General features: G+C 39.8%; 3 protein-coding genes and 1 long non-coding RNA gene across 4 annotated transcripts in view; 1 reads left to right on the forward strand and 3 right to left on the reverse strand.

The window, feature by feature from the left end:
- LOC107375819 (equilibrative nucleoside transporter 1) overlaps window positions 1-6,089 on the reverse strand; it is a 64,670-nt gene extending 58,581 nt beyond the window's left edge. Inside the window, exon 1 of the mRNA XM_015944578.3 lies at window positions 5,837-6,089. The gene's annotated coding sequence lies outside the window, so the exon portion shown is untranslated. The remainder of the gene's footprint in view (window positions 1-5,836) is intronic.
- Window positions 6,090-13,321: 7,232 nt separating this feature from the next.
- On the reverse strand, window positions 13,322-22,295 carry LOC129166797 (uncharacterized). Its single transcript, XR_008565701.2, has 3 exons — window positions 22,156-22,295; window positions 21,349-21,461; window positions 13,322-13,540 (listed from the first exon to the last, which is right to left on the reverse strand). It is a non-coding gene; the product is annotated as an uncharacterized lncRNA (long non-coding RNA).
- Window positions 17,896-20,445, reverse strand: LOC107375822 (zinc finger protein 569). The gene is made up of 2 exons (XM_015944581.3): window positions 20,116-20,445; window positions 17,896-19,060 (listed from the first exon to the last, which is right to left on the reverse strand). Exons 1-2 carry the CDS (start codon window positions 20,288-20,290, stop codon window positions 18,117-18,119), a joined length of 1,119 nt encoding a protein of 372 aa, XP_015800067.1. The 5' UTR covers window positions 20,291-20,445; the 3' UTR covers window positions 17,896-18,116.
- adss2 (adenylosuccinate synthase 2) overlaps window positions 22,104-24,006 on the forward strand; it is a 34,454-nt gene continuing 32,551 nt past the window's right edge. The window contains exon 1 of the mRNA XM_015944580.3: window positions 22,104-22,457. Within this exon, the coding sequence (XP_015800066.3) occupies window positions 22,269-22,457 (189 nt within the window). The 5' untranslated portion in view covers window positions 22,104-22,268. The remainder of the gene's footprint in view (window positions 22,458-24,006) is intronic.

Below are 24,006 nucleotides of genomic sequence, written 5' to 3' on the forward strand. Positions count from 1 at the left end.
CTGGGTCAAAGCTGCACGGGGGGGGGGTTCTCCTCCAAACTCACCGCATTGACTGAAAAAACCATCTAAGTTTTACATTTTATTAGATTTTTATTCTAAATGTTTGGATTTACCAGGATTATAAATAAAGCTTACCTATTTGGCAATCAAACTACAGACCTTTAACACTTTTTGTAACCAGCTGCACCACCACTGTACTGAATCACTGCAGCAGGAGATTCTTTCCTCTCCAAGTTGTTCATTTCTTAGTCAGAATGAACAAATCCCTCATTTAAACATTCATACATTAGATGCTCCATATGTCCTTGATGCATTCGCAGCAAACAATTTATATTCTTTATTGTTTTATATCATCTTATAAAATTCAATCTAGAAGTGGAAATTTTGAAGTAAAAGCATAAACCCCCTCAAACACTCTCTGTGAGGAGTTTGCAGCCTACTTCAGAGGGAAGGTAGACACCATCAGATGTAATATTTTATCGTCTCAACGTAACATGGTTTTAGACACATCTGAGAGTGTGTGTCTACCTGAGGAAACACTGGACAATTTTGTTCTGGTGGAAGCTGAGAGTCTTGATAAAGTTTTCTCCTCAGTGAGACCCACCACATGTGTCCTGGACCCTATTCCCACTAGGTTTTTTAAACTATTTTATGATTCTTTTAGAGATGAGGTTTGAACTATGATGAATTGCTCCCTTCAGACGGGGGTCTTTCCTGCTGCTTTTAAACGGGCGGTGGTCAGACCCCTGTTGAAGAAGAGCAATTTAGATTTTAATGACTTAAACAATTATCGACCGGATTCCAACTTACCATTTTTGAGCAAAATTTTAGAAAAGCTTGTTTTAATACAACTTAATGATTTTATCAACACCCATAATGTCTTAGAAAAATTTCAGTCTGGTTTTAGGGTGAACCACAGCACTGAGACCACCCTTCTGAATATTTTTAATTATTTTAGAGTAAATTATGATAAACGGAAGGTGACTGTGTTGGTTCTACTGGATCTAAGTGCTGCCTTTGACACAGTAGATCACACTATTCTTTTAACTCGTTTGAGACGGATCGGCCTCTCTGATGCTGTTCACCGATGGTTCACTTCCTACCTCCCAGACAGGACTTTTATGGTGAGTTTGGATACCTGTCCCTCTAGCGTTCATGGGGTTACATGTGGCGTGCCCCAGGGTTCAATTTTAGGCCCAGTGCTTTTTAACCTTCATATGCTCCCTCTTGTCAGTGTCATCAGGAGACACAGGGTGAATTTCCACAGTTACGCTGATGATACACAGTTGTACATCTCTGTGTCTCCTGATGACACGCGGCCAATGGATGCACTTTTTAATTGCATTTTAGATATTAAATCCTGGATGGCAGAAAACTTTCTCCAGCTAAACCAGGATGAAACTGAAGTTTTAGTTATCAGTCCTGAAGCCCAGAGAGAGAAACTTTTACCAAAATTACAATCACTGTCTCTTAATCCATCTTCACAAGTGAAGAACCTGGGTGTCACCTTTGACTCTGAGCTGACTTTTATCCTTCATATTAAAAATATCACCAAAATAGGTTTTTATCATCTAAAGAACATCGCCAGAGTCCGCCCCATTCTCTCTCGGGCCAATACGGAGATGCTGATGCATGCTTTTATCACCAGTAGGATAGACTACTGCAATGCCCTGCTTTCTGGTCTTCCTAAAAAGAGGATTTCAGGTCTACAACTTCTACAAAACTCAGCAGCACATGTCCTGACGAAGACCAGGAGGCGGGAGCACATCACTCCAGTTTTAGAAACACTGCATTGGCTCCCCGTACGTTTCAGGATCGATTTTGAAATACTTTTAACGGTTTTTAAGTGTCTTAACGGTCTTGGGCCTTCTTATCTTTCAGAACTACTTATACTGTATGAACCCACGTGGTCTCAGCGCTCCTCTGGCAGCCGTCTCCTTGTCATCCCTAAAGTCAGGACACATATTCACGGTGAGGCGTCCTTCCAGTATCACGGTCCTCGCCTCTGGAACGAGTTGCCAGGGGACCTCAGGGCCGAAGACAACATTCATGTTTTTAGAAACAGGCTCAAGACCCATCTTTTTAGCTTGGCTTTTAACTGATTACTAACCCTTTTAAATAAATAAATTAGGTTATTTATCTATTTATTTATCTATTTATTTATTTATTTTATGTATTTTTTCTTTATACATGCTATTTAAACAGAGTTTTTGTTAAAATTCTGGGGATGGGAGGGAATGTGAGTATGCGGGGCCTTTTTAATTTGTTGAGCACTTTGAGTTGCATGTATTGCATGATTAAGTGCTATATAAATAAAGTTTGGTTCTTTTGAAAACACAGGAAAGGTGTTTCCTCAGAGCCGACGTCAGCTCTGAGGATGTTTTGCAGCCGGCAAATGAAATGTTAGCAAGGTAAAGAAAAACCTTTCCTGTGTTTTAAAAAGAACCAAAAATGGAATTTGAAACTAAACACAGTAAGAACACACCAAAGATAATGACATTTGTGGGTGTTTTTGAACAGTCGTGGCCAAAAGTGTTGAGCTTGACACAAATATTGATTTTCACTAAGTTTGCTGCTAAACTGCTTTTAGATCTTTGTTTCAGTAGTTTCTGTGATGTACTGAAATATGATTACAAGTACTTTGTATGTTTTAAAAGGCTTTTATCAACAATTACATGCCATTTATGCAAAGAGTCAGTATTTGCAGTGTTGGACCTTCTTTTTCAGGACCTTTGCGATTCGACTGGGCATGCTCTCAATCAACTTCTGGGCCAAATCCGGACTGATAGCAGCCCATTCTTTCGTAATAACTTCTTGGAGTTGGTCAGAATTTGTGGGTTTTTGTTTGTCCACTCGCCTCTTGAGGACTGACCACAAGTTCTCAATGGGATTAAGATCTGGGGAGTTTCCAGGCCATGGACCCAAAATTTCAACGTTTTGGCCCCCGAGCCACTGAGTTATCACTTTTGCCTTATTGCACGGTGCTCCATCGAGCTGGAAAATGCATTGTTCTTCACGTAACTGCTGTTGGATTGTTGGAAGAAGTTGCTGTCAGAGAGTGTTTTGATACCATTCCTTATTCATGGCTGTGTTTTGGGGCAAAATTGTGAGTGAACTCACTCCCTTGGATGAGATGCAACCCCACACATGAATGGTCTCAGGATGCATTACTGTTGGCATGACACAGAACTGATGGTAGCGCTCACCTTTTCTTCTCCGGAAAAGACTTTTTCCAGATGCCCCAAACAATCAGAACGGGGCTTCATCCGAGAATATGACGTTGCCCCAGTCCCCAGCAGTCCATTCGCCATACTTTTAGCAGAAGATCAATCTGTCCCTGATGGTTTTTTTTGGAGAGAAGGGGCTTCTTTGCTGCCCTTCTTGACACCAGGCCATCTTCCAAAAGTCTTCGTCTCACTGTCCGTGCAGATGTGCTCACACCTGCCTGCTGCCATTCCTGAGCAAGCTCTGCACCGGTGGCAGTCCGATCCCGCAGCTGAATCCTCGTTAGGAGAGGATCTTGGCACTTGCTGGACTTTCTTGGACGCCCTGAAGCCTTCTTAACAAGAATTGAGCCTCTTTCTTTGATGGTCCTATAAATTGTTGATTTAGGTGCAATCTGAGTAGCTACAATATCCTTCCCTGTGAAGCCCTTTTTATGCAACACAGTGATGGCTGCACGTGTTTCTTTGCAGGTCACCATGGTTAACAATGGAAGAGCAATGATTTCAAACATCACCCTCCTTAGTGTGTGGTAGTCCTCTGCCATTCTAATGACTTTTGAGCTTGACAGTGTGTGATATATTTGAATATTTGCCTCAGTCACAGATTTTAAACTTTAAAATGTGTATAGTGCACAACCCCATCAGCTTCACCACATGAACGTTAAAGGGACTTTACGGAGTTTTGAATTTTTATGCTCGCGATTGCCCCCTCAGGCCAAAAGCGTAACGGCAGCTTCAATAGTAGGCTCGTGCACGAGGCGCGCATGCTGTACGTGCACACTCCTTAACAAAAATAACAGCTGAGACAGTCAGCTCTGTGTGTATGTGTGTGTGTGTGTGTGTGGCCCAGAGGACAGAGGACAGGAGAACGCGCAGCTAATTAATTAAATAATTTGGTTCTGTAACTTTCTCTTCAGCACAGCCGACAAAGGTTTAAGATGGGTCAGGTCTCCCTGTATGCTCTTGAAAAATTGTTCCAAAATGAAAGTTGAACCCACATCTTTTTTTATCTGTGAATTCAATGCCGTTTGGCGAGTCTCAAATAAAAATTTGGGCATCTTACTGTAAAAAAATATACCATTAATGTAAAAAAAAAAGAAACTCTAAATAAACTATGTTCACATCCAGAATTGAACCCAGGTCTTCTGAACCAAAGTCCAACATCTTACCAGGCAAACTAACGCAGCAGTGATGTTACTTGTATCTGTACCATTTAAGAACAGTTTGGAGGGCTATGCCTGAGCGTGAACGCACAGGAAGCAGCCTGCTCGACCTGAGCAGCTCTCTTTTCCTGTGATTTTACAGAAAAATAGGCAATCACAGTAAAAATGCCAGGGCTTATTCTACAGGACCAGGGCATTGCAGGAGAATGTATGAAGAAGAAATTTATTATTTCTATACATGTTTTGGCTGTCAAACTTCCATAATGCCCCTTTAAAGAGACAAGGTGAATTAACTCAAAATAATCCAAATACGAAGGAACAAGAAACTACATTTCCACTTGCATCATGACTGACAACAAAACTGTGTTTTTTAGTTCCCAAAATGTCTCAAAACAATCTTGAGAGTTCTCAGTTTGCTTGCGAGTCAGAGGAAATGTTCCAAAAATGAGTATACAGTAAATGTTCTCCTCAAAATAGATGCAAAGTAGTTGTCTGCACCTGGAACCTGCGTCTCAAACTCATCTCAGTTTTGTTTCTGAGATTCAACACAAGAAACAGGAGACAGTTTTGGGATCGGATTATGAATAGAAATATAATGAGGAATCTTTTTCTTTTGAGTAAATAGAAAACTTTCATATGCCCTTTTTGATAGCTTCTCATAAAAGTTTCACAAATATTTTGCAATCTATTGCAATAATGTACTGTGGTCCTTCCAGCTGAGCATCTCTCCAAACCCAGATGATCACGCTGCAGGTGAAAACTGATAAAACCGCTTTCTCAAACTTCAAACGTTAGCACGCTCCATCTGTGCTGCATTTATCTCACAGAGAGGAGAGACACCACCCGAAAGTGTGTGTGCACTGAAAACACAATCATGTGGTTACACTGACCGTGTAGTCCTCACTCGGTGGGCTCTATTCTTGGAGCTCTTTCATGTGATCTGCTGCTGTGGTGTGTGTGTGTGTGTGTGTGTGTGTGTGTGTGTGTGTGTGTGTGTGTGTGTGTGTGTGTGTGTGCGCGCGCGCGCGCGCGCGCGTGTGTGTGCAGCAGAGGATCTATATTCTCACGCTAACACCCGCTGACATTCCTCTATCTCAACTTCTGAGTCCAGCCAAGACTCTCCTATGCAGCTTCCTGTACAGCTATTTCAGCGTGATGCAGGAGGTAATCGCACGCATTCAAAACACACTATCACATATCAGCTGATGTCCTCATGAACATCATCTGGCACACTTTCAGCATGGTGCGCCATCACGTCAGCTCAGCGCACTGCGACCATTTGACCTTGTCAGCGTTTTTTTTTTTTTTTTTTTTTTTTTTGCTTCCCTGCACCAGAGTCCCCTTAAAATGAAGCATTCTTGGATTTAAGGGCATCCCATAACTCCTCCCTCCCACCTTATGTTTGCAGCGATCCTTTTACTTTACTGAAGCAGAGAAACACGCACTTACCCTCGCGCTGTCTGCCCGAGATTCCCTCACATGTGCGCAGCGCGTCGCTTCTGGGGTAAAAGCGCAGATTCGTGCGCACGTCTGCCCTCCTGTCGCCTCGATCAGCTGCAGAAACTCAACGCAGCTGGCACAGACACGGAGGCTGCCAAGCTGCAGGGGTGGTGGGGAGAATCTCTGACTGGTCCAGATTCTTACAAAATTTCAAGCCAGATGAGCGCTTCGGATTATAGTTGTTGTAAAACATGCGTCAGAGTTCAGAGCCGAATCCTGGGCGGTGAAATGATGTCACAAGGTTCCCATTCAGTATGAAACCCCTCTAAGGCCATCACTCAGCTTCCTCTGACCGCAGGGTTTTACAGAACAGAGGCCACTCAGTCACATATTGATCTTATTGATTAGTTATCAACACCCAGAGGGGGGTTGTCAACTTGTTTTTAACAGCCTTTCCTGCTGTTTTTCTTAAAGCTTTTCGTTAGATAAAGGAAGGAATACAAACATTTTCCCTTTTTAAAACATTTATAGTGTGGGTTATTAGCTGTTTGTGTCAATGATTGAAACAATATGTGAACTGGCAGCCTCAAGAAAAAAAACCTTGTGTATATGTGGAGCTTGGTTAAGATTAGCAAGCATCACATAAAATGCACCATGTAAACACAATGTGAACTGGTAAAATAAATAATAAACTGGTATAGCTGGTTATTAAAAACAAGTCCAGGGAATCCGCCTCAAAATGTTGATTTGGACTATGATTTTTTTAAAATGATATCTATGGTCAGTACCAAACATATCCATTAAGTTCTTCCCAAAAAATCCCTTTGAGATAAAGAAATATCAGCAGTTTAATTCTCTACATTTTCAGTACCTTAAAGAATGAGCCATCTCAGGGATCTGTCACTGACAATGTGTTGTTTTTGTTGTTAATCTCTGGAAATATCCATCAAAATATTGTTGAAAATCAATTGAATGATGTCCAATAGTTGAAAAATGTTGGTAACATGCAACCATAAAACTCATGTCTAAAATATATGGGAGCAGGTCTAAGTCTCGGAGTGATGCCATGTTCCCTTCTACGGGAGCCCATGAGGACAAAATGCTTTTACTGATTTGTAACAAGTGGTTACAAAACTTTCACCATTCATAAGCATTGTTGTTTTACACATTTACCTCTTCCCTAGTGATGAAAGTCTGATGTGCTTGTCATTTTGCTGGTGGTTGCATACCAAGGGATTTTGACCCTAATGGTCATTCTGATCCCGCTTGTCCACGTCGGTTCACGAGGAGGGGGTGGGGTGTGTATGTGTGTGTGTGTGTGTGTGTGTGTGTGTGGGGGGGGGGGGGTTGCCTATCTCCAGCGGTCAATGGGCAATCAGGCGGTGTACACTTGGACAGAGAGCCAGTCCATCGCAGGGCGACCCTAATGGCCATCTGTTGGTAAAGTCTTACTTGAACACAAAAATACTGCTTGCTTGCAATGATTTAGGTATGTACTGCCCCCTATCGCCAGCGATTATATACACCATCTCTTTAAGAAAACAAGCTGTGGCGGGCTGGCCACACCCACCCATCTCTTGCTCAGGCTGTTATAAGCTGAGAAGCATTGATGTCCAGGTTGGATGCTCCTCTAGTTGGAGCTGTCTTATGCATGTTTGTTCGTTCATTCGTTTCGTTTATTTCATTCAATCAATCAAATAAAAGTTACATTAAAACAATTCATGTTCACAAATAATCATAAATGAAAAGGAGCAGAAAGAAGCAAAAACGTATAATATCTGCCCCCTTTTCACATCAAGACATTAGCTGTTCAACTCAAAGAATTTCGTTCATCTAACCCCCACCCTAACACAAAACAAGTCAATCAGTCTACTTAAGGTCTTATTACTTCATCATGATACATTTCACATTTTTTTAAATACAGAAAATGATTTAGATTGTTTTATTTCACTGTCGAGACTATTCCATAAATAGACACCTTTAACTGAGATACAACTTTCCATTATCGCTGTTCGGAATCTTGGTTTTGTAAAATTATCAGTTCCTTTTAGATTGTAATTACTTTCTCTTTTTACAAATTTCTTTTGAATATGTATTGGTAGAATTCCTTTATGTGTTTTGTACATAAGTTTTAATCAATTGTATTCTACTAGTTTGTCAATTTTCATTAGGTCTAGTTGTGAAAACATTGGATCAGTATGATCCCTGTATCCACTTCCACTGATAACTCTCACTGCTCTTTTCTGTAAAAGAAAAATTGAATGCGTATGTGTTTTGCAGGTACTTCCCCAAACTTCAATACAATATGTCAGAAATGGAAGAATTAACAAGTTATATAGAATATGCAAAGCTTTTATGTTCAACAATTCCTTCGTCTTATTTAGTACTGAAATAGCTCAAGATATTTTAATTTTAACATAATTTATGTGAGACTTCTACGATAAGTGTTCGTTAATAATAACACCTAAAAACGTAACATCTTTTACTCTTTCTATCTCGATTCCTTCAACATTTATTGATGCATCAGCACTTTTTTACTACTACAAAAAACTATAAAGTTAGTTTTATCGATATTTAAAGAAAGCCTATTGATATCAAACCATATTTAAATTTTTGTAAATTAATTTTCAACTACATTTAAAACATCTTTTATATTTTCTCCTGAATAAAATAAGGTAGTGTCATCTGCAAATAGTATGCACTTGAATAATTTTGAAACCAAAGCAATATCATTAACGTATAAAAGAAAGAGTAATGGTCCAATGACTGATCCTTGTGGTACTCCACAACTAATATTATGTATAGAGGATTTTATATTATTAATTTCCACAAACTGTTGTCTGTTCGTCAAATAACTTCGGACCCACTCATGTGCTACTTCTCTAATCCCGTATTTGTATAATTTATCTAATAATATTACATGATCCAGCGTATCAAACGCTTTTTGTAAATCTACAAAAACACTCACCAAATATTGTTTATTATCTATTGCTATTGAAATCTCTTCTACTAAGTCAGTTATTGCTGTTGCAGTTGAATGATTAGAACGAAACCCATATTGACTATTATGCAAAACACTATGCCTATTAATAAACTTTTCCATCTAACAACAAATAATTTTTCCAGAATTTTTGAAAACTGAGGAAGCAGTGATATTGGCCTGTAATTAGAGTATTCATGCTCATTTCCACCCTTATAGAGTGGTATCACTCTAGCAGTTTTCATATTTTCTGGAAATATGCATATATATGTAAAAGGTTTAATAACTAAGTCTATGATGTTTTTCACAAGAGACATATTCATATCGACATAATCATTTGAAGTGTTGTTCAGACACTGTAGCACTATTTGTAATTTTTCACTCTCATCTGCTTTATCAAGAAAAATACTATCCACAATATCTTTTATTGTTTTTCCCAGTATTACTGTATTATCATTTTTAACTTTAGGAATTAGTTTCGCTAAATTTGAGCCGATGTTCACAAAAAATGTATTAAAGTCATTTATGATTTATTTTTGATCATAAATATCCATCTTGTTTTTTATAAAGTAATTTGGTATTGGTGGTCGTACTTTATCTTTTTTTAGAAGTTTACTAATAACACCCCATGTGTCCTTTGTGTTATCCTTGTTTTTTATCTAACAATTGACTGTAATACTCCCTTTTCTGACGTTTTATAATCCCTAATAATTTGTTTTTATATATTTTATATCTCACTTCTGATTCTTTTGTCCTAAGCTTCAAAAACCTTATATATAAATAATTTTTTTTTCTTGAAGGCATTTTTTATACCATTTGTCATCCACGGTTTGTCAATTTTCTTGGCATTACCTCCTATTTTGATCATTTTACAGTTCTTATTGTACAAAGTTAATAGTATGTTCATGAAAGTAGTATAGGCAATATTCATGTCATCTTTGTACACATCATCCCATTTCTGCTTCTTTAGGTCTTCTTTAAAGGCATTCAGTGCTGTGACTGATCTATTTCTCACTTATACTTCTGTTGTGTCTTGAACAGGTTTACTATATTCACACTCAAGAATAGAAAATATAGGAAGATGGTCACTCACATCCGTCAGCAAAATTCCACCTAATAACAACGTGTCTTCTGTTATCATGTTAGTAAAACTATTATCAATAATAGTTGTGAGGTGGTTTATGTTAATTTCTCCAGACACACAAACTGAGACTTTTTGAAGCAGCTTGTTTTATGCACACAGTTCCTGAAACTAAACACTGCAACAAAGGGAGGTGTTTTAACATTTGGAGTGTTTACGGAGGCAGTAGAGACCCACATGGAGGCACAAAAAGATATGTAAAAGTGAGTTATGCCTAATTTGCCTCTTTAAAAGTAATGAGGGGAACAGTTCAGTCAGTTTAAAGTCAATCTGCAAACTGTTTCATTTAAAATTTACAACAACAAAAAAAGCATAAGGAACACAAGCAACAGACAATTTTGAGATTGGAAAATACAATTCAAGATTAACTAAATCATGACTGGGTTCAGTAAATTATTAAATGCCAGCTAAAGCTGGATTTATTCTTCTCCGTCAGCTTCGCAAGGGAGAGATGTACAGGCATTGACGGAGACGATTTGCTCTCAGACTTGTCACCTGGGGAGCATTGCAAAGCAATTCCCCGCCAGAACAAAAGAGGACATTGTGCTTTTCTGTGGTATCATGCTACAATTACACTCCTGTATTGGTCCACGATAGTGTATTTACCTATATGTATATGTCGATGGTATTTACTAATGTGTTTGTATATTTCGTAGATTTTATAACACAGACAAACTTGTCCTTCATTCTCCCCCACCTCTTCATGAGGTCTCCACTTCAATATCATGCTCTTAACTCATGTTTCCCGTTATTTACGTCCACAAATAAAACGTTTGCTCTTTGTACTCCTTCGTTCACGGGTGAATAAACGCTCAAAGTTTTGTACTTTTTTCACAATGCGTTCTTCAATTTTTTTTCCATGCCTGCCGCTGAATATCTTTTAACTTGTTGATGGGGCAATGGCGGGGCTATTGACAAATTTAAAGGAAGATGCATCCTGACCAATCACAAGCTTGCGGTCTCCATCACTTTTGACGGATGTTTAAAAATGTGGGCATGTCTTCGTCACCTTTGTGAGCCCATTGGAGAGCCCATAATGGTGTCGCGTGCCTTTGAACTGATGCAGAGAAGTATAAATCAGACTTAAGTTTCAAGTCTTCATCTCAACTCAGTCCCCCATCCTGAGCAAGCAATGTACAGTTGGTGACAGTGGGCAGGAAGAACCGGAGCCAAAACTTCAACCTGGATGGGAAACCTTCTACCTCGATCAAGTCTGAGAGGACAGAGAAGATACGAATGATAGATTTGAGGGTTTGAGTTTTTTGCAGTATTCAGGTTAGTAAGCATAAACCGTAGTAGGGGGGTGTATTGGCAAGAATCTGGAGATACGATATATAAATATACATATGTGGGGGAGACAATACAATACATTAACCCTCTGGAGGCAGGCGTTGCAGATTTGCAACCGTTAAAACCTACCTGGTTACTCCACATACGTATTTCATGAGCATTTTTTAACTCAGAAGTACCCCTGAAGGACTTAGTTGTTCGTCCTTTTATCAAAACTTATTTTGAGCCTGAGAGGGTTAAATACCAGAGGTGTGGACTCGAGTCACATGACTTGGACTTGAGTCAGACTCGAGTCATTATTTTTAATGACTTCTGACTTGACATAAAATCTATAAAGACTTGAACGCTAATGACTCGTGACTTGAATCAACTTGCATCTGTTGACTTGATGATGACTTGAGCATATTTGATATTTTAGCACAAAAGTGGCACGACATGGACAAAAATCATAAATGATTCTTCGTTCTGGGTTTGATCTTGAACTGCTAAACGCAGCAGCAGTTTGTTTATAATCAGTTTCAGTTGCACTTCCTGCTTGTTTGAGCAAATAAATGAAGCTTTAAGAAGCTTTGTTTCGGGAATTTATTTATCGTCATTGAAAATTCATAGTTAGTAACTTGGACTTGACTTGGACTTCCACATCATTGACTTTGGACTCTACTTGGACTTGACTCAAGACTTGACTGGAAAGACTTGTGACTTACTTGTGTAGTGATTTGAAGTTGTATATTTATACACTGTAATTAGATAATTTAATTATCTGATTTTGTGTATTTATACACTGTAATTAGATCTAAGTAATCAATCAGAAGAGGCTGTTTTTATCATCAGGGAGTTTACTTAAACACTCTGTATTGACTGAGAGACAAGAAAAGAGAGAGAGTTGGGATCGTTTAGAATCTTTAATTTCTATAATTATAAATTCTTACAATCTACCAGGACTATCTCAATGATGAATGCATATGGATTTGGATGTTTCGTGTTGGTGTGTGTGTGTGTGTTTTGTTCAGAATCTCTAGGCTGAGTAGCGAATCTGGTTTGTTATGACTAGGCTACCACTAGGCTTCAGAAGCTGATGACATGAGCCGCCATATTGCCGTGACCACGTACCGTAGATGGAGTCTCCCGTGTAGATCAGGAATTGCCAGGTCCTAAGACCTCGGTTGTACTGGAGCTGGTGAAACAGCGGTCGCAGCACTACAAAGCCCGTCTGAGGATGACTCCGGTAGTAGTCGGCAGGCGTCAGCAAGTTCACTCTTATTTTGAAGGAACGTCGTCTCGTTGGTACAAACGACGGAAATCTCCAGCTTGACAGTTCTCAGCTTAAAATAGGAAATACAGCTGGCCAGCCTGTACTCCTCTTTGAGGTGATGGATTGAGAGCTGGTTAAAAACAATGTTGAGAGTATGATGTAACTCCTTGGAGCTCGGATCGAACAGAGCTGATGTCAACGTGGAACTGTTAACATGGAACTGAGTATAAAATGGCGTTGCCTTCTTTTATATCTCCCAGTTGTTTACCAGTCTTAGTAAACCGGATTGGACTACTTTCATAAACAAACCAGATTCTCTCTACGACAGACGAAAGTTCTGATTGGTTGAGAATAATGTGTCATGTGTTTCCATGGTAATGTATATCAGTCTGTCTGGTGCAGTCCTGTTTATTCATTTAAACACATAACTCATGACATCTTTATTTCACAGATCATTCACCTGATTATTAATGATCAACAAATGCTTTGATTAGCTTATCACAAATAAAGTACTTTGATTAATCGATGAAAAGCGTTCTTCTTCTGTTCTTCTGTCTCTTCTCCTGGAATGTAAACATACTGAACCAAGCGTCCGACCTTGGCGATGTTACTGTGTGAAGGGGCAGCTGTTAAGGGCAGACCATTATAAGCTTCATAACGCTACACTTGTGACTTGCAAAGCAGTGACTTGGTCACACCTCTGTTAAATAATAAAAGCCAGAAGATAGTTGCAAATTTTAAGACTGAATTTAAATGAAAAACTCGGGCCAGACGCTTCCAACACACATCCAGGTTATCACGAGATCTCGTTCTGTCAGAATGGAGGCGGTGAAAACTGCTGCCACCCAGCAGTCGGAGTTTGAATAGAGCTTATTCCAAAGATCCCCCAGTTTGATGCTTCCTCACATTCTGGTCAATGGAATCACTTCCAGGTCGCAGTAACGTTAGTTTTTTCTATGACCATGTTTATGTGATCACAGCAGGATCTGTCAAGAAAACCGTCTCAGGTGTGGTCTGTATTATCTTGCTGATCATTATCCTTGGCAGCAGCTGCAGCACACCACACAAAAAGAAATACAGTAAATGTTTGCATGTAAAATCTCAATAAAAATAAATCAACGCACTGCTTTTAAACTTCAATTCAGTATCTTGACATGAAATATTTCAATGTAATGATATATTCTTACATCTCCAGTAAAGTAAGCAGCACCATCGCTCTTCACACACAGCATGAGGTTTATGGATCTTACGGGTGAGAAACAAAGTAAAGAGCCACGTGCATGTATCATCTGCCTTTCCTTGAACAAGTATAAATCATTGGTCTGTACCAACGTTTGCGCGAGCTCATTCACTCCCACGCGTACGCAGATGTGAGACAGCTACACTGATTTCCCAACTTCTTGCTTGTTGGTGTCTTTGCTCAATATCAACCAGATGTTTGTCCTCCTCCACATTAAAAGCCCTGAGACCGATCCTGATACGAGGGATGGTCCGGCTCCCACAAGCATGCCAAAATTCCACTTTGAATACTTAGGAATGGCTCGATCCTGGAGCGTTGACTCTGCTGGTTATGGTAGCAGAGGGATTGTGGAATCTCTGATGAAGGCTGTATTTCAGTTGTAGCTGCATAATGTCACTTTAGCACACTCTAGAAAACATCAGCCATTCTGTCGCATGTATTCAACCATGAGACGGAGCCTGACCCACATAAAGAAAATCCCTTTGAGTAGTTTCACGTCATTTAAATCATAACAGATTAACCTATTGACCCTTTTCAGGAAGGTAGCTACATTTATGTCACATTGTTATAATCCAAGTCAAATATTCCGCTACAAACGGTATACCAGTGTTGCTTTGGTCAGTATTCCAGTGCTCATAAACAAATCATCTGATTAGGTTTGAGTTATTGACTCCACGTTAATGCTGGACGTGAGCCAACAGGAAGGAAACTGTTTCCAGAGTTTTCTTTTGTTGAGCTCCTGTCATCAGATTAGGGGGCCGACTGTTGGTTTTAGGGCCGGAGGGTCACAGACGCCTGGTTAGCTCTTTAGTTCCATTATCGGAAAATCTGAATCGCCTGAAGCAGCTTGAAAGAAAAATATAAGTTTGTAGTTCAGCTGGGTGGGAATATGAGTCCAAATAAAAGCAACATAGCTGAGGATTTTGAGGCCCTTTGATTTTGGACTTAAAGAGGAACTAGGTAGTTTTGGCTTGCTTTTAGCACCCCCTAGTGTCTGTTTGTAGAACCAAAAGTAAAACTCATCTTGCTGTGCATTTGTCTTTTTTTAACACCTTAATCTAACAGCTGAAATGTCTCCACAGCCTTCATTTGTGTCTACAGGAGAACAAATAAGCTGTGTTCATGATCTAAAACATGCAGGAAACGTGCTGGAAGCAGACTACAGTGCCAGGTATGTCAGCTCTATTTGTTCAATGTCCCAACAGAGCGGCCCGCCAGTGTGAAGGTCCAAGTGTAATCTTCTGGCCACAGGGGGGCGATAGGGGCTGGGTGGTCTTTCATTAACCCTGCAAAGGATCATTTTAGCACGTACTGGCTCAAGAAAATTATTTTAAAATATGAAAAATTTGCAATGCATCCCTTTAAATTTGTGAATTTTGTTGGCTGGGTGTACTTCTAGCATTAAATTATGCCTTTTATCAGTTTTTTTAATATGAAATTAATCTACATTTCTTTGTTTGGTTTTTGTTTGCTGTTCTTGCTTCTGTAAAGCACTTTGAATTGCCTTTGCATTTGAAATGTGCTTTACAAATAAAGCTGCTTTGCCTAAACAATAATAAAAACTGGAGTGAAAAAACAGACAAAAGCAAGAAAAACATGTAAATGCAGCTATACTAAAGACGTTCAAACCTTTGTATAAATAAATGTTTTAGAAAAGTCACAATTAGATCGTTGATAAACTGATGAAGGGTCATGTGCTGCCCTCTAGCGGTATGTAATAGTTTTTACTTCTGAGGCAACCATCAACACAAGAATATCTTCGTTTAAAAAATAAATTAATTTATAAGTAAAAAGAAACACCATACACTTGACAAATGACTGCGTTCATCTTTCTTCATTCCCTAATGAAAGGCAGTCTTCTGGAATCTCAACTTTTGGAAAAACTGGATTAAGAACGTTCCAAGAATGACAATGACGCAGTTTCCTTTGTGTAATTTTAATTACGACAAGAACAGAAACAAAATCGTTGCAAAAGTAAAAAGGAAAAAAGTTTCTATCTCAAAGCTGAGACCAACAAAGTGCAAAAAAAATTATTTTGTTCTTTCAAATATGCAAAAATTTTAATATTTTTTTAATAAAAATGTACTTCATTAAATGTTAAGCTTTTAAAGCAGAACTAGCTGGAGTTTCTATAATTGAAGAAAATGTTTTGGATGTGTTAGACATTTTTGAGTCAAATTTGAGAAGTAACATTTAACGTTATTTTTATTTTTTAACACAATCAGAGAGGAAAAAATGTCGGACAGCTTCAGTTTTAAGCACGTTCAGGTGGCAGCTGGTTTCCCCTTAATCTTTAATTCAACTGATTTGTCTTCTGGGGCCTCATGCATCAACCGTACTTACACACAGATCTGTGCGTACATCGTGCATAGGAACTAATTTACGCATTGTGTGGTATTCATCACTTTGCACCTGTGCGTGGAAATGTTCCTAAACTTAAGAAAACTTCAGACCACGCATAGGAACAGCATCTAGTGGGGGTAGAACAGGGGAACCGCAGCACCAAAGGTCTCAGTCATCCACACATGTTCCTCATCTATAAATTATTCTACCCATTAAATAATTATTCCTGTGAAAAAACAGCTGTGTCACACCTTTGGTGCTACAACACCCTACACGCAGCTGACATTGTAGAATGGTTGTTGAGTTTTTGGAATCACAATTTTTTTATTTTCTTATTTATATTATCTTTTTAATTAATATTATTTGTAATTTTATTTTATTATATTTTTGTCCTTGTGAAGCACCTCGTGATTTTGCTTAAGATATGTTAGATAAAAGAACGTTTCTTATTATTATTTTTAAGGATTTGTCAGCGCGTGCTCTCTGGAGTAGACGCGTTTCCGAGCGCACTGCCAGGAGATCCTTCTGGAGCTGTGCTGTGATTTGGGACTCTCTGTGGAGCGACAGATAAACCACACAAATTTTGCCACTACGAGAACCCTCTAGAACTTCCTCTGCTCCCCGATCACACACACACACACACGTTGTCAAGGTAACCAGACTGAATGACAGCTAAGAGGCTGCTCTCAGACATTTCCAAATAAAACTAACCAAATCCAGAACGACTCCTTAAATGTACCGTATTTTCCGGACTATAAGCCATTACTTTTTCCCACGCTTTGATCCATGCGGCTAATAATGAGGTGCAGCTTTAGTCAACCAGAAAGGATGGATGCTGGAAAGTCTACTGAAGGAATGGTTAAAGGAGTGCTACGGAAAGCGCCCAGGAGGATTTTTTTCACAGTAAAACAGCGCTGCTCGTTTTCCCAGCTTCACCCCGGGATGATGACATCGCCACAGAAAGGTATGTGACGAAGCTCTTCTGAGGCTGTTCAACTCCGACACTGAAGATGATGACTTCAGTGGTTTCAGTGCGCAGGAGGACGATGAATAAACTAATCAATCACTTTTCTGTTTTGTTTGATTCTGATCAGTTCAGTTACGTTCAGTTAAACTACGTTTTCAATTCAGTAGATATCTGCGGCTCTTAGCCTGGTGTGGCTTGTATTGAGGTGCGCTCTATAGTCCAGAAATTACGGTAAATGACAACCCGTTACTCTACGATTTATCATATTTAAGTTTTATTTATTCCTGACGAAGACCTCTCCTCTGTCGCGGCCGCCGCGTTCATCACGTCTGAAACTTGTTTGGTTATTTTGCGCTTCAGCAGCGGTCTCCATCTCACAATTTTCTTATTTCCAGGTAGAACGCAGGGAATCCCCTCACGTGCTGAGGACGTAGCGCGACCAAATATGGATAACTGAGGGAGTTCCTGTATGTAAATGATTGAGAATGGACACGAGCACCCGGGTATGCACAGGTGAGATTAATCAACAGACGATCATCAGAGGAACGCGCGTGCGAGAGGCCACAGCGTGTTTCATAAATCAGGTGTTTGACCGTTCTAAATTTCATACACGGGAAGGAATTTAGGAATTTTTCTACGAATGTTTGGTACATGAGGCTCCTGGTCTTATTCACTCCTGTCAGTATGACAGAATAACATGTAAACTAGATTTTTCCAACATCTTATGTCTTTAAACATTCTGTAAAGTCTCCATTTATTATTAATGGTGTATATTTAGAAATAACATTTCAAAAAGGTCGTTTTTGCTCAAACATTCTTAGAAGTAAATCCATTTGAATCCAACTATAGGTTCAATCTGTGATAAAAATGAAAACTGAGCTCAAACTAATCAATGCTTGTTAAATGTTAAATTAATTAAACATATTCACACCATTTTGTATTTGCTTAAATATTTAAATGTATTTTAAAAATTAGAAAAATATCTTCAAATAAACTTCTAAAAGCAAAACAATATATGAAAAGGAGATGAAACAACCTTTTCCATTTGATCTTTTCGTTGATCACATATTAGCTGATCACCACTTGTGAGCGTGAGTCCCTAAGTGGTATTTCAGGTGTGCGCTCTGCAGAAACCCTCTCCCGCAGACGTCACACCTGTACGGCCTCTCTCCCGTGTGGCTCCTCGTGTGCTTCCTCAGATGTCCGCTGTGAGTGAAACTCTTACCGCACACCGAGCAGCAGAAAGGCTTCTCTCCCGTGTGGATCCTCATGTGGATCTTCAAATCTCCCTTTCTGCTGCACTCTTTCCCACACACGTGGCAGTGGTGCAGCTTCAGCCCCGCGTGGCTGGCCATGTGCTCGGTCAACGACGTGGCGCTTTTGTATTGCTTCCCACATATGTGGCAACTTTTGGGGTTCTCATGGGACTTGAGGTGCAGCTGAAGGTTTCCGGTGCCCTCCAAGGTTTTTCCGCACACAGCGCACACGATGCAGCTGTCCTTCAAATGAATTCGCAACGCGTGATTTACCAGGCGGTGAATGGAGGAGAAAAACCCAGAACACAAATGGCAGCGATGGTCAGTTCCCGTGAAAGTCATGAGAGACGGATCCCTTAGTTCTCTGGAAAGGACGGATGAAGTCTGGCCTTGCTTTTGCTCTGATGCAAAACTTGCAGTGGCCTCATTGGGTGAAGATAATGTTGAAGGGAAAGATGAATGGAGGAAGTCATTTTTTACTTCCTGCATCACCTGAAACTCCTCCTCTGGTTCACAGGTTTGGATCGAATGCTGCACAGGTGGTTTTGTGTCTTCCTGCTCACTCGTCTGCTGAGGATCAAAGACATCAGCCTCCTCTTCTGCCAGATCCTCCTCCTGCTGCTCAGTGGGCCAGAGTTCATGATCTTCCTGTTTAATGTGAGGAAGTTCTGGTTCCACCCGACTGTGGATGAGGACGGACTTCTGCTCACAGTGATGCCGTTTATGTGGAGTTTCATCTTTGATGGAGGGTGACTGAGAAGTGTCTGAAATTAAACATATTAATAAAATCACAAACCAAGGAAAACCAAATCATTAAATTCATTTTCTGAACCACTTAGTCCTTAACATGGTCACAGTGGGCCGGTGCCTATCTCCAGCAGTCAGCGGGCGAGAGGCGGGGAGACACCCTGGACAGGTCGCTCATCCATCACAAAGACGGTTTCCCTAACATGATGCACGTTTTTGGCCTGTAGGAGGAAAACCGAGTAGAACCCATGGAGGGCCACAGCTGGGGTTTGAACCCACAACTTGTTTTGCTGCTAGGCAACATTGCTCCCAACTGTGCCACCATGCAGCATTTAAACCAGAAGGTCTTTATGTTTTCACATGTTGAGGATTTTGCCATGAAAATCCTAAAGGATGCCTTTATGAGTTGTGAAAAGTATTCTTGTAAAATCCACAACACTTACAATAACAAAACAGTTGTCACGAATATGTTTAAACTCTATAAAGTTTTAGCTTTTTGGAGAAATGACTGCTAAATGATTTTACTGCCACCCTGCTCAGGAGGAGGCAGTTACAGACGACTGTGGTATACTTTTGTCATGTGCAACGACAATAAAGTTGGACTCTATTCTATTGTGAAAATGAAGGCAATCCAGGTTTTAAATAATATAATAAAACAGTGAAACTATTTGAAAACTAGATAAATGTCATTTGTTTCTAATCTGCTGTGCAAAAACACATAGGCTGCAGGATTTTGTTAAATCAGTCGATAATTTATATTTAAAAATTTCAGATACATTATTTTAACAAACAAACTTATACTCGCACATTTCACAGGAGAAAAACAGACGTACAGTGGGGTTTACACCATAGACTGTACATACATGTGGTTTACACCCACATTATTTGCGTGTTGGGAGTGTTAGATGGTAAGTGAACAAACATCTGAGTTGTTGGGGGCACTTAAACTTATTAACTAACTTAATAGCACACAAGACGGCTTAACTGCGGGTATTTTAACACTACGAGGCTTATGACTGATTGTTCTGCTGTATTCTGACAGTAGCAGAGAGATAAAGAGACAAAAACACACCTGCCCTCTGATTTTCCAGCTCCAGCAGCAACCCCCTGAGCCTCTCGATCTCATGTTTGGAGTTGGACGCTTCTTCTTCGTATTTTGCTATCGTTCCTTCAAAAACCTGGAATATTTCTTCCACCACCGCCGTTAGCCGCTCGTTTACAAAAGCCCTGAGAAGCAGCGGCGACATTTTTATTAGGGGTGCTAAACAAAACCATTCAAAGGGACCTGAATGACCCCAAAAGAGCTTTAACGTAGCAGCTAGCTGTTCTTCGTTTAGGTTTCACGTCAGCATACGTTCAAAACGTCACACTATCGCCACCTGCTGGATGTATCATGTTGCTACACTTCTTCCGTCCGCTCCTGAGCAAAATACATGTTTTTGTGTGGAAAGTTATGATTTCATTACTGTGTGTCTATTTTACACATTCGGTCTTAATTATTTAAAAGATAATAAAAAAATTAAGAATGCACTTTCCCACCTTTTCACCTCATTTGACCATTCTTTGAAATGTCTTAATTACAACACAAAGTACAGGTTTATGCATCAACTGAACCCACTGTAACATTCTACTTCATTATAAACAGATGTAGCTGGTAAAAATATTTCTTTCCATGTTAAATTATGAATTATTTTTGTAATGTAAAGTAGAGCATGACGCTCCCGTATTCTAGTTAGAATTGGCAAAGCTCCTCGGATGAGAAGCGAAACGTTTTCAAGAAACCAAAGAAGTCCAGTTGCCTTCATTTGAACCCTTTGGGTTACAACAAAAATATTTACCTTTTCAAAACAAGGCTTTTTAAACGGAGACATTTGCTAGTCTAATATTTATCAACCATCCATTCATCATTTTTATTTTATTTTACAATTTCACAACAATGTAAATGTGATAAAGGCAAAATTGGCCCTTGTGGAATAGGTCCTCCACCAGAGGGCAGTAGACCTGTGTGGATCTGGATATTATAGGATTTTGATTAAACGGATACTTAGCAACTTTTTCATTTTTAAAATAATTTTCTTGAGCCAGTATTGCTAAAATGAGCCTTTGCATGGTTAATGAAAGACCACCCAGCCCCTATCCCCATTTCTCACACTCCAGTTTCCTTTGTAATGATGCACATGGTGGGAACAACAACCCGACAGAATCCCAGGACACGCAGTCGAGTGATAGACACATTTTCTCTTAGAAAGGTCACTGTGGAATTGTGACATATTTGTTTGTTATTAAAGACTGTGTCGTGACCCACTGTTCCCACTGCTTCCTCTCGTTCACCCAGCGGACCATCTGTCCCACGCCGTGCTCAAAGGAGATGAAAGGACAGTCGTGATGTGAGCTGTACTGAACACCGCTGATCTCTGTCTGCAGCAGAAGGAAACAAAACAAAGACAGGTGGACAGGAAGAAAGCAGAGCTTTAAAATGAAAGTGTCACAGTTTATCACGTTTATAATATATTTTGTGCTACATTATATTTAATTCAAATTTAAAATTACACCTTTTACTGTCTTGTTGATAAAAATACTATTTATTATAGAGGACTTGTTGCCTGTTGAGTTGTTCAATATGTACCCATCCTACCAAAAATAAACACACAAGTAAATAAATGAATAAATAAAAGACAAATGGAAATTGCTCCACCCAAATAAAAAAGTAAAATGCTGATAACTGGTGTATTAATCAATAATGAGACTATTAATAGTTACATGTATAATGTTAAAGACTGAGTAGAAACTTAAATAACTTTAAATGAGGTGCCGTGCTGTCCTTATAACAAAGTACTTACTGTACCTCGATTTACTACTTCATGTACCTGAACACACCTCCGGCAAAGGGAGCGACACCAAAGCGCATAAAAGCTGAAGATGTCTCACTACCCCTCAGATTTCCGAGACTTACAGCAGGTGATGAGCTTCTTTCGCCTTCGTTAACATTTAATTGGATTTATTCGAATTGATAATAAAGCTTCGGCCCTAAATTATTTCCGTTCAGTAGCAAATTTTATTTTATTTTTTTCCCACATTTGAGTATTTTTAAACTTAGAGTTCAAACGCTCACGTGCGTCAAGTGTCACTGCGGTGTGATCCTCTTCAGTTCACTAACTATCTCATCTTTGAAGCAGCGGGCAGCGCAGCACGGTGAAGTCAGTCCGGGAACGGGAGCCAGCAGAAATGTCTCACAGTGGGAGTCAGGAAGCCACCGGGGCCTCGAGTGGCAGCGACAGCCCGACCAAACGGGCACCCAGGCCGCCCGTTGGAAACAAAGTGACCGTGGTGCTCGGAGCTCAATGGGGCGACGAGGGGAAAGGGAAAGTTGTGGACCTGCTAGCACAAGACGCGGACATGGTGTGCAGATGTCAGGTACGTACGCCTCCCAGAAGTCCCCCCGTGAAGCGCCGGTAAACGGGTAAACCTCACAGGTACAGTTGGCCGGTTAGCTAAACCGCGCTTCACCCCGCTGCGTTCATATCACATCGGAGAAACAGGATAAATAAAACAGGTTCTTGACAACTTCCGAGTGCGGGAGTTCGTGACAGTTTCTCACGCTCGGTGAAAGCACTGAAGACAAAGTGATGACAGGAGTGGTACCTCAGATCTGTATATGACAGTCAGGTGTCACCACACGATTAGCGCTAATGCTAAGTTAGTTAGAGGATACGGTGCTTTTAAAAACATTTTCTCGTATCTGATATATTTTGCATGAACGCCGCATTGATATCAACATGCTAACAAGTAAATTGTTAGCAAATAATCCCGAGACTGCTGCTGTCTGTTTTGCTAAGTTCACCTTGAATTCCAGCTAGCGGCTTAGCCCTTTTAACAGCTGTAACAGTGGGATGACTTCTTGTGTAATTGTTAAAAATAATTATACGCATCAGGTGCATTCGTTCAAAGTGGGCTTCGTCTGTTTTAAACAAGTGAGTACGCGAGTTCAGTAAAGCCAAGTTTTCCTTCTTAGCCAGGAGTCTGTGCTGTTTACCTAAACACCTGTAGGGATGAAATATTACTGTCAAGTAGCCTGCATGCTTCATCATTTGTTGTTTTATGCAATGCAGAAGTCTAGTAATTGTGGTCACAGCACAGCAAGGAAATGCCACTATCAGTTCTTTTAAAATGTACAGAAGCAAACTGTAATCGTTGTAATAGGAGTGTTATTACATTGGTATTTGCCATATGTACAGGTCAAGGTCAGTCGATGGTCGATATGTGCTGCCAATTTTTTGGGCAGATTTTCGTGGCGGATATTATTGAACTAGTTTGCCTGCTTGATTGTCACTAAAATATCTCTGAACCTAATCGGGTTTTAAACACAAAGTTTAACCAAATCTTGACACTTAATTTGTGCTCAGAATCTAAAGGGAAATATTATGATTTTTTTCTGAAGTTGTAATAGTTCTATAGTTCTATGGCCAATACCAAACCTGTTCATGAAGTTCCTTGCACAAAATCCCTCTGGTATGAAGCATTTTCATCAGTTTTATTCTTTCATCAGTTTCAGTACCTTCCAGAATGAGGCCTATTGGCCGATCTCGGTATTAAAAATATATTAAATATCAACCTGATGTGTCAACCTATCTCTAGCTCAGATTCAAGAAATTACAACAATCAACACAGCAGATGTTACATAGATGCAATCATGTCATGCTTGGAGAGTATAGCTAGTTTATGATGATATATCATAGCATTTCATCTGACTTTTTACATTTTTTGTTTCATAAACTGCCTCTTTGCTTTAAAGAACAAGTCACCTCCTACCAGAGTATTACTCCACTCACACTTCTTGTTTGAAAAATGCAACAAATGCTGTTGCCTAGCACACCGAGAGGGTGGAGCCGCTAACAAATACACACACACACACAGGCTCACAACGCCATTGTGACATCACATGGTACCAGCTAACATTCTAGGG

This window comes from Nothobranchius furzeri, chromosome 12, assembly GCF_043380555.1.
Source record: "Nothobranchius furzeri strain GRZ-AD chromosome 12, NfurGRZ-RIMD1, whole genome shotgun sequence".
In the NCBI taxonomy this organism is placed as follows: Eukaryota; Metazoa; Chordata; class Actinopteri; order Cyprinodontiformes; family Nothobranchiidae; genus Nothobranchius; species Nothobranchius furzeri.

What these genes read in the sequence shown, in the direction of transcription:
- LOC107375822 (XM_015944581.3), bottom strand. Translation starts at nt 20,290, where the DNA reads ATGTCGCCGCTGCTTCTCAGGGCTTTTGTAAACGAGCGGCTAACGGCG. An exon ending in GCTGGAAAATCAGAGGGCAG is followed by an intron (nt 19,061 to 20,115) that starts GTGTGTTTTTGT and finishes GTTTAATTTCAG; the next exon opens with ACACTTCTCAGTCACCCTCC.